General features: G+C 29.3%; 1 protein-coding gene across 5 annotated transcripts in view; it reads left to right on the forward strand.

Annotated features, from left to right (window-relative positions):
- LOC107452633 (sodium/calcium exchanger 3) overlaps positions 1-4,426 on the forward strand; it is a 257,682-nt gene extending 253,256 nt beyond the window's left edge. For all 5 annotated transcript variants that reach the window (XM_016069177.4, XM_016069197.4, XM_016069183.4 and 2 more), the window contains one exon: positions 854-4,426. In XM_016069177.4, coding sequence (XP_015924663.2) covers positions 854-1,230 — 377 coding nt within the window. In that variant the 3' untranslated portion in view covers positions 1,231-4,426. The remainder of the gene's footprint in view (positions 1-853) is intronic.
- Positions 4,427-11,497: the final 7,071 nt, after the last annotated feature.

The raw sequence follows: 11,497 nt of genomic DNA on the forward strand, positions 1-11,497 counted from the left end.
CATCGTAAATTCTACTATCGGGAATATAGAATTAGAATTAATAAGCAACAAAGAGAAATCACAATAATTGATATCATAATCGAAGCAATCAAAATACGCAATACAGGGTGATTATAATTAAAGTTCCACTTTGAAATGGTCATAAAAAGAAAACTACTTGACAAAATGTAATGGAACTTGGCAATAGTTCATAGAAGGCCATCGGAATTTATTTTCCGCCAAAAAGAAATATTTTCACCCTACTTCCAAAATATTATTAAATTAAATAAGAAATGAGGACACCGGTTTAAAAAATATTTAATCGTTTCTGAAACAAGTTGCAAAACACGTTCTATATTGCAGCCAACATTTTTCGAACGCAAGTTAAGTCGTATTTCTGCTTTCTCGACAGTAGCTCGTAGAATAGCAAAAGGAATCTTACAGACATGTTTTTGCATTACATCTTTCAACTCCGTGAAATTTTTACAACATTATTACCATAAACGGTGTTTTTGAGATAACCGTAAGCAGTGCTTTTGAAATAAGTTAGACTCCGATGTTTATTTTGGTTTACAATATTGCATACAGCGCCATTTTCACCCTAGTGGTAATTTTTTAAGCTTTCAATGCCAGAAAATAAATTCTCATGACAAACTATTACTGCGTTGAATAACATTTGGTTCAATATTTTTCAAAGACCATTTCAACGTGGAACTTTAATTATAACCATCCTGTATAACATTATCTTTCATTCTGTGTAGGATGTGTTTCTACTTTTCTGATATTCACTATTTTCCTAATGTGCGTTAAAATATTTAAATACTATTTAATAAAACATTTAAAATAAACAATTCCATCTATCTTTCTTTTACAGATACTTTTGCTAGCAAAGTAGCAGCAATTCAAGACAAGTACGCAGATTCTTCAATCGGAAATGTTACTGGAAGCAATGCAGTCAATGTATTTTTAGGTATAGGAATTGCTTGGTCCATTGCCGCTATAGTGCACTACAGCCGAGGAACACAATTTAAAGTTGAACCTGGAAGTCTAGCTTTCTCTGTAACCATGTTCTGCAGTTGCGCCTTAATATCTTGCATCGTCTTGTTAATGCGTCGCAATAAGCGCGTGGGTGGAGAACTTGGCGGACCAATGAGGTATAAACTACCAACAACCATCCTGTTTGTCTGTTTGTGGCTTTTCTACGTTGTCATGTCCAGCTTGGAAGCCTATGATATAATTGAAGGCTTTTAAGTGATTGTACTACTTATAATCTTTTCTTACGACAGCTTTTATGGCTGTAAGTATGGGTCTTGACATATCAAGATGATATACAGATCTTTTTTGAGAACGGACAGGAAAGTCGGAAGTTAGAAATGTACACAAGAACGTTTCTTAAGTCTTGATACCTCTGTGGTTCCTCAAGAAGTATTAAGAAGTTCTCTTTAGGCGGTTTATAATATCATTTGTTATTTGCCATTTCTGCCCTGTGCCAATCCCTCTTCTGTAGAGACTTAACATTCAGCACAAAAACACTCAGCTGATGGTATGTGTATTTTAATGCATTTTACGATGCATACTGCTGTTCTCTTTTTTTTCATTCTGAAAAAAAAAATATTTCTAGTTTCATTGTGTCAAGTTCTGTGTTTCCAAAGAATATTTATGTCAACGTAATTGTTTCATCGCTGAAAATAATTCTCATACTTCCACAAACATATGAACATTGACTATTTAAACAGTATTTTTCGGATCCTACACTTCCTGTTTTTCCTATTGTATCTATAAAAGGAAAAAATTCAATATAGCTGTCTTAGAAGAAAAAAAAACATTTAGTATTAAAGTACTTAATGTTGAAATTATATAAAGCTCATGTGATACCATGTAAGTATATTTAAAAGTCTGAGAATGTAAAATGTTGAATGACTAATAACTTAATTGAATGTTGTAAAGCGAATTCTCTGGAAGGTAATCTAACGAATTCATTTTCATCTTTGTGCTAACTGATGATTGTTATTTTTCTTTGAAAGTATTTGCATAAACGTCGAGAAAATATCTAAACATATTTCTATCTGCCTTTTATTGTGTGAGCATAGACAAACTTAAAAATATAAATCACAAACGCCAACTGCTATTTCTATTTATAACTAATGCTGTAGACCAGCTTGCCAACTGATAGAATACCATTTTCACTGTAAAAAATCATGTTTGTGCTGTGAAAGTGAATAAGTCAGTGTTATTACACCAAAAAGTGTCGTACGACATTCTCATTCCCATATTAGTCGTAAAGAGTCACACCGTCTTTCTGTAGCACTTTAACAAATCTTTACCTAGCTATACAGCATCTTTTTGTGCACTTTATCATTCTTGCACACTTTCTAACCAACTGCTGCTGTTTAATTCGCTTTTCTTTACCCCAAAAAGCATAATATATCATTATACAAAATAATAATTTATATAATCAAATTTACAAATTAAAATTAATCCAAAAGTTAATGTGAGAAATATACATAATTTATTATAACACTTTAACTTCCTATTATTTATAAAGTTTTTATTTGTAAATAAAACTAGGCACTGATGACCAAACAATATCATATCCACAGCAGCTATTAATGATTATTATACATTCGTATTTTGAAATTTATACTAAATTTAGTGAATTTTTAAACTATAAATTTTCTCAAAGAAAACGAACAAAAATTAGTGTTTTTATCAAATGATTGTTGTAAATTTGTGTCTTTTAAAAAATTTCTTTTATAAATAATTTATTAATATAGATCTATATTTATCAACTACTTATTAACTTTGACTATCCATATAATATTTATTTGTTTTTACCTATAGGGATTTTTTTCTAATACCTGAAATGATTTTGAATTTCTCTAAAAAGGACTTTACATATTATTACTGTATAAAAATACATTTTTGTAAACTATTTATGAAATCCGTCTGTATTTTGCCATCTGAAAGAAAAGAGCTCCAAGCAAAATTTTTCTTCTGGTAGAAAATTACACAGTTTTCAGAAAACGAAATTCCATCAACTGAGAAATAATTTTGCAACTTAGCACTCACATTTAAGCAAAGTATTTATTGCGGTATGTAGTAATAGATCTGATATTCATTTTGAGTAAAATTGTGTAAAATTATTTTTTTACAAAATTGTTAATTTAGGTGTCGTAGAATAATTCTTTCCTTACAATTTCTTGTCCTCAGTTAGAGGCTATAATTAATCCCTTACATTTGCTAAGGAAATTATTTTTGTTAATTAGTAAGGAAGTCTATTTTGTGTAATTTGGCCTATAGCATCCCGAGAATGGTAAAATTTAGATTTAAAAAATATATAATTTAATGAAATAGAAAATAAATATTTTGTGCTAGCACTTGTTATTAGCGCACAAAATTTAGAATTTTAATAGGAAATCACTGCACTTAACTAGAAAATTTGTCACTTATTATTTTCTCTAAAATAATATCAAAATTTTCTATTTTCTTCGAAAAAGTAATTATGTTGTCTCTATTAAAACAATTAAAGTATGTATGTTGTTACTAACAATTAAAGTATTCTCAAAATGTTCGATTGTTTTTTTTTCAAAAAAGCAATTACGCTATCTCTATTAAAACAATTTAAGTACGTATGTTGTCACTAATTATTTTCTCTAAGGCAATCCCAAAATTTTCTATTGTTCTTTTTTTCAAAAAAATTAATTATGTTGTCTCTGTTAAAACAATTTAAGTATGTATGTTGTCACTAATTATTTTATCCAGAGAAATATCAAAATTTACTACTGTTTTTTTTTTCTAAAATGTAATTAAGTCGTCTCTATTTAAACAATTAAAGTATGTTTAACAAAGTATAAAATTATGTTTTAAAATAACTTTTATTCATTTCTCTCACAATTATTTCTAACTTAAATTTTTCTACGCAAAATAATTTTCGTCTAAGTTTTTTTTTTTAAAGAAAAAAAAAGAATATTAGAACATTATATTTCCTATAGACAAATTTATTTTATATTTGTCATTTATTTAAACACAAGACGTAATATTCTGTGTTTGCAATGTGTATTAATTTTTTGTACATGCTTCTAACCTCACACATCATCAATATGTATTCCTTGAAAAAAGGCATTTTCCTGTCGTTTTTCCCAATCAAAATTTATTTATATTAATGTTTATAGTTAATATATATCTCTATATATATATTATATTTCCAGTGTCCGAGTTATACCCATCTTCTATGTGAAAATGATAAGCTCTATGTAATAAGGAATGTTGTAAGCTGAAAAATAACATTCGCAATTTAACATTTACGTGAAATAGACAATATTATTATGTTCAAAAATTTAATTGTAAAAGTGACATGTGTTAAAATTCTTTGTTAACAGTAGTCATACTTTATATCATGGTATATGTTGAATTTTGTCTACTTAGTAAAAAGGTTTGTTACACCATTTGTACTGTATTTCATTCATAATATAGCTATCATTTTTTAAATAAGTACAAATTAACACATTTTGTATACTGGGTAATTCAAAATGAATATAGCGATTACAAACGGCTATAACTATTTAATATAAAGGAATTTCATCGATAAAATATACACAGAATCTGAAAGGAACTTCAAAATTTTGTATACATGCGTTGCAAATTTTCTATGTGATTTTCCTTGGTCACACTGACAACATCTAGACGTTAGTCCGTTTCACGCCATACATTCTGACGCATATTATCGACGCAAGCATATTACAAATGCATTCTTTGAGTTTTTCAATTGTTTTGGGCATGAGAACCATATATCTTATATTGCATATAACGCATATATATTGGTCTTTCACATAACCCCATAGATAGGAATCACAGGGTGTCAATCCCGGAGATCTCGGAGGCCAAGAGAAGACATCGTTGACATCTCCACTTCGTCCGATCCAACTGTTTGGAATATTTCGATTTAAAAATGTATGAACCATCGTACCCTAGAGTGAGGGTGCTCCATCTTGCTGCAAAATGTAATTCGTAGAATTAGTATCTACGGATTACATTTTGCAGCAACCATACCTTAAGCATGTTGAGATATACATTTTAGGTAACACTTCGCTCACAGAAGAAAAAAGGTTCGTACAATTTGCGTGATAAGATCGCGCAGAACATATTAACTTTCGCTAAGTCACGTTCATGTGCAATAGCACTGGAAGACTTCCCCGTACCCCATATTCGACGTTGTGCCGGTTAACCTTTCTAAATTCCAACATGAAGAATGCTTTCTGCACGGGACTCACCATTTTCACTAATGAACTCGCGCATGCGCAGGATTCCACTCCACTGCACCTGCGCATTACGTAGACGAGAATTTGAAGTTACATCTACATTCTATGTTAATCTTATGTATGAAAATATTTTTTATTAAATGGTTATAGCTGTATGTAATCGCTATATTCATTTTGAATTACCCTATATTATTACATTTTACTATACAATTAAGTACTCCATGGCTTTGTGCGTCGTTTCAACCCTGTCCAGCAAAACTTAATCAAAAAATGTTACAAACAACTAGAAATGTAAAACTATTTGCTTCTAAACGTTTAATAATTTATAGCTACCATTATTTTTTAAACAACAAAGAAGTAAAGTATGCCTATTCAAAAAGAATACACTGTCTGCGGTAGCAGTTGCTAATGTATTACATGACTAAAATTCACAACCGATATTTACTGCTTCGTAAATGTCTATAATACAATTTTAGTAAAACGGGAAAATTTCAAAGCTTTGGTGAATCATTCTTTCCTTTCCGTGAATATGTTCTTAAATAACTATATGGATGCAGTTTGGGGACTCCGTATCGCCACCATGAGCAGTTAGCTCCGGATATATGTACGTGAATAAGCAAAATGATATGGGAGCTAAATCTTACAATATTAGAGATATACATTAGAGATATACGTTAGATTAGAGATATACAATAGATACACATTACAATATTAGAGATATACAATAATCTTACAATATTAGAGATATATAGGGCTTTCAGATGGGACTTTCATTCAGTTAACTATGTTCTGTGAAAGCTATGCACATTATAAAACATTCGTGTGTTTCTTAGCACCAAGGAATGGTGGTAACTACTTTATACCAAAGTGGTATAAAGTAGTGGTACCACTACACTACGTATGTTCTATTACACTACTTGGGGCAAAGTAGCCGCCGTCATTTTTTGCATTCGATAGCACTAAACTTTATAATTATATAAGATAATATACACATAAGAGTCAGTAAATGCGTTATTACGATATAATATAAAGTAAGAATCATTAATTTAGAATGATACATGCATTAATTTTCAAAATAATCACTTTGTAAATCAAACATGCGAGTAGCACACAGAGAACATAAAGAAGAACTCGATCAAGGCTTGAGAGAATATAAGCTAGTAGAAATCTTACAGGGTAAAATTCGTTAATACAGTTCACAGTGATTTAAAAAACTAAATAAAATTACCTTTATTACACAACTAAAAACATGCATTCATATTTTAACGACGAAAAACAAATTATTCAACTAAATCACGACAAATCACTAACAGCAACGAACTCGCCAACTAATTCTCGATTACAAATGCTTATTTCTGGCGATAAAAAAAGCGCGCCAACACGTCGGGGTTTTTTTTTTTTTGGAAAGGAAAATATTTCCTGCTTTGTGTGAACAAGACGATAATTTGGTGTAAGCTAATTTGGGTGATTAGATTTAAATTACACTTTTAAAAATGTATACGAACTCTTTATTTGATGCTAACCCGGAATAAAGGATTCCTTCACAGAATATTTCAGTGTTGTTCAACATCATGTTCGGATAAATATTACACCACAGTTCTTACTGTATAGATAACCGGTGATTGTTTTTTATTTTAATGCGTTGCGCAAAAAGCACGCAAACATCGCGGTTGTTAGGCGAAACCACTGAATAATTATAATTGAGTAGAAGAGGCTATTACACAAGTCAAACCTCACCTTTAAATATGCATGTTCTGAATTAACTGAGTAATCTGAGCCGTGGGCAAGCGCAATTAGTTTAGAATATATATTGCAGAGTATTTGCACTAAATATTTTATGTTTATAGTAACTATCATTTTCAAATAAGTACAAAACACATTTTACATGGAATTATTCCTTACAATGAAATTAAATTCTTTGGTGATTTGTGTGTTGTTTAAACATTGAAATCCATTGTGCATATTTGTTGAAAGGAGAAATGTTTAGTATTTTAATGTATCATTCCCTTTATTCCTGAATATGCTCTAAGACTGTTTTATATGCTCTTAAGGTTGTCTCTTAAACTTAATGTTAACTTAAATATATAAAACCGTCGCTCATCAGCCAACCCAATTTTGGGTTCACGGTTTCTAATGTTGATTTCTCCACTTGAATGTAATTTGTATCCTCTAAACTATATATTAGGTGGACCGGAAAGTAGTACCGTGTCGGTGCATTGGACATTAGTTATCAAGATTTTATTTTTAATCAATAATGTATTCACCTTCGTTACCAACAACCCTTCAATTCCAGATCGAAAATGAATCGAAATGGATGGGAAAAAATGAATCGGTTTTTAAGACTAAGGAATATTTAATACCCCGAAACGACATTACTTTCCGGCCCCAGTAATATTTTGATTAATTTTTTACTTAAGTTTCTAAAAGTATACATTAAGAGAGGTCCGTACGGAATATCTTGAATAAAAAGTAATGGTCGAAAAGAAATTCGCATGACACTTGTTTAAATTTGATAATTCGCATTTTTAACATGAAAATCAAAGTAATCACACATCGTTACTGTAATTTAAGTTTCTAAAAGTATACATTAAGAGAGGTCCGTACGGAATATCTTGAATAAAAAGTAACGGTCTAATCGAAATTCGCATGGCACTTGTTTAAATTTGATAATTTGCATTTTTAACATGAAAATCAAAGTAATCACACATCGTTACTGTAATCAATTCTGAAAAGTTCTTTCTTCTTTGCTATACTAAGCTGGAAAAATAATCGATTGACATTCCAACTTATAAAAAATGTTTACAAATAACTGCAAGTAAATTTTGCGTCCTTCTTTTTTTTAGAATCTTTAACTACGAAGAAATTAAATATTTATAGCATAAAGAGCTTACTTCTTTCTATTGTTAATATAAATAAATAAAAACATTAAAAGCGGTTTAGCTTTTTTGTGCGTTGTTCAGATGCAGAAAATATCGTTTTTTTAAATCTTGATAAGAACATGTCATGCTATTGAATTCGAATGTAAAAAGCAAATCTCTCTTAGAAAATATTTTTAAAAATTCAATCTCTATTTTGGAGTATTGGTAAAAAGACGAAATAAATTGACTGTTTTTTCTTATTTAGGTAAGAGATACGCTTTTTATATAAATATATATATATATTTCCAAGCATTCTTTAGGATTTAACAAAAATATTGAAAGCCTAGACTTTGAAGAACGGAATCAATTTTAACTTAATGTAGAAAAGTCGAAAGTTCACACCTGAGCACTCTATTTCTTTCAAACCAATTTCTGGTGTCTTTTAACTTAATTTATCACAAAATGTTTTTTCTTCGAGAAGATTAAACAACTTTTTGTGAAATGAAAATAGAGTTTATATAATTCTCTCTCACTCTTTTAAATAGCTATTTTGAACAATAGATATTTATAGATATTTTTTCTTATAAGCATTTATAAAAAAGTGATTTTATAAGACTTATTTAAAAATATAAATTTTACTTTAAGTAAAATGAACCAAATGCCAATCAAAGTAAGAACGTAATTTGCAATAAAGTGTTTTTGACTGCTCAATAAAAATAGAAAATACTAGAGTGATATGACACAAAAAAAATTTTTTTTCACTAAATATATAAGCTCTAGACCCTTATAATAAGATTTCATTAAGCATTTATATAAAAATAGCAACAAAAAAAACTTTTTGATTAGCTTTTAAGCATTTTTTGATTAGTATAAATGCATTTTTAGTATAGCTAAAGCATTTTATTTAAATTTAAATAATATAAAGCACTATTTGTAGCATTTTTCGATTACCACAAGTATTTAATTTTAAGTGAAATATTATATAAATATTTTTTTCTGATAAACATTTGTAAAAGAGTGAGTTTCATAAAACTTATTTAAAAATATAAATTTTATTTTAAGTGAAATGAATTCAATGGCAGTGGAAGCAAGAACGTAGTATTCACGAATGTATGTAGATTGTATATCTCTAAATATAAAGACTCCAAACCCTTACAATAAGATTCTGATAAGCATTTACATGAAAATACAGTAAAATAATTGATTAGCATAAGCATGTTTTGCATTAAATAAGTAAATATTATTCTGCATTAAGCAGGTTTCAAATACGCATTTTTTAATTAGAATAAATGCATTTTTTGATTAGTATAAATGTAATTTTTGATTAATATAATTTCGATAATATAATTTCATTTTAATATCGAATGCAACACCATTATTTTTTATTATTTAAAATTAAATACAACAAAATATAGCACCTCGAATTTGTTTAAATGTAATTCTTTCTCGTCTATGCATCTTACTTGACTTAGATTTATTATTTGTTTATGTATTTTATAGTAAACGTGATATATTTTTATTTTGTGTAACTGGCAACTTCAATGCACTGTTAGTTTGTTCATGTTCTGCATGGTTTGGTACCTGGCTTTGTGTTAAGCATAAAATAGATAATGAAAGAATTGAAATCTTTGTGAATGAATCTTTATGAAAGAATATAGAATGTGTCACTTAAAAGAATTTAAATTTGACGGGCTTAGCTTACTCGAAATCGAAGGGGAAGAACAGTTGCTAACATAAGCAAAAGCCACGTTTCAACAACCAATCTGGATCGAGATACCCACACTCCGTCACTTGCAGGTATCTTATTCTGATCCTGTTCTGAAGTACAAGAACACATTTATTTATTTATTTATTTTTAATTTTGTCAGGTCTAAGAAAAATAAATTATTATTTTTCTTAAAATAATTGAATTTCATCTCATGGAAAATGACAATGTGATATACACCCGCTTTAATTTTGTTTTCAAATGTTAATATTATTTGGTCTTATTTTCTAAATGTATTAATTGGAAACAATCAAATCTGTGGAAAATCGAATGTTCTTTAGTACGGGCTAGGAAAACATGAAATGGTCCCCAATGCAGCAGACAGCATCTGTTATTATAACTACTACCTAATATTTCATCTTATACACTCATCAACTGCATGTAAGAATTTCTAGACAGCCAGCCAGGCGGCTGCGGGTTCGAATCCAGCTCCGGGCATGGATGTTTCTCCTTCTGTGTTATTCTCTGTAGTGTGATATATGAATGTGGCCCACCCTATGAACGGGTATCTGTTACAGCGTGGCTTGGGTAATGTTGCTCGCCTCCGTGACTTACGTTTACAGGTGCAAAATGGATAACGTTAAATGTGTAATACTTCCGGCATCTTCCTAGGCGAAGAACGTAAAAGTTCAGTGCCTGCCATTAAAAAAAAAATCCAGGCAAGGTGGCGCGAATATGTATTTGATCCAAAGTACACGACATTCATTGAACAGTGCAAGAAAAAAGCAGAATGACCCGTATAACTTCCGATCTAATGACTAGATCTTCACGTACTAGGGCTCAATCTTAATGGTTTTCAAAAGGTGATCTCAGATAAACTAATTAATTAGTGCAAAAGACATTTAACGTAAGGTAACTAGACATAAAACCACGCTTTAATTTTTAACACCTGAATAAAAATACCTATTTTTGGTTTTATAAACTATATTTTTTTAGCAGAAATGTCATTATCATTGAGTACCCAAAAAATATTTTTACCGTTTAAGCATAGAGCAAGAAATAATTACCTCTTTAGCTTTTGGTGATCATTTTTTTATGTATGAAGGATTGAGAAACCTTTAAAAAACCCAGGTAAAGGCATTAAATATTATATTATCCAGAATAGTTAGCATGAAATTAATAAATTGAGCCATAGTAGTATTCAAGTTATAGCTAATTTATTGCATTTCCATAAATTGATATTTCTCGTTAACTGTTTATCAATTTCTTACCAAATTATTATTTTTAAATATTAAAAATTATCTATGCAGCAAATTAAATTCAGTATCTAGAATTAAATACAACATGTACTCCAAACTTAATCAAGGAGTAATTTCATGGTTTTTTCTGCACTTAATAAATGTAAAATAATTGATGTGTCTGTCAAAAAATAATTTGCATAATTGGCTCCATGATGAGACATCTTAACATCAAATATGAATACATAATAATTTTATTCATATTAAAAAAGAACTACTTAAAATTATAATTTTTGATTGTATTTCTTATTTTCTTACAGTATTATATTAATTTATTAGCAAAACGCATTTCACGTAAGCTCTTTGTATTTGTAATGTGTGATTTACAGTAAACATTTTTCGTATTTGAAGTAAGTCAATTTACAAAGAATAATACAATTCACCATTTTTGGATTATAC

Source organism: Parasteatoda tepidariorum, chromosome 12 (assembly GCF_982258835.1).
Source record: "Parasteatoda tepidariorum strain Cologne lab strain chromosome 12, Ptep-v5.0, whole genome shotgun sequence".
NCBI lineage: Eukaryota > Metazoa > Arthropoda > Arachnida > Araneae > Theridiidae > Parasteatoda > Parasteatoda tepidariorum.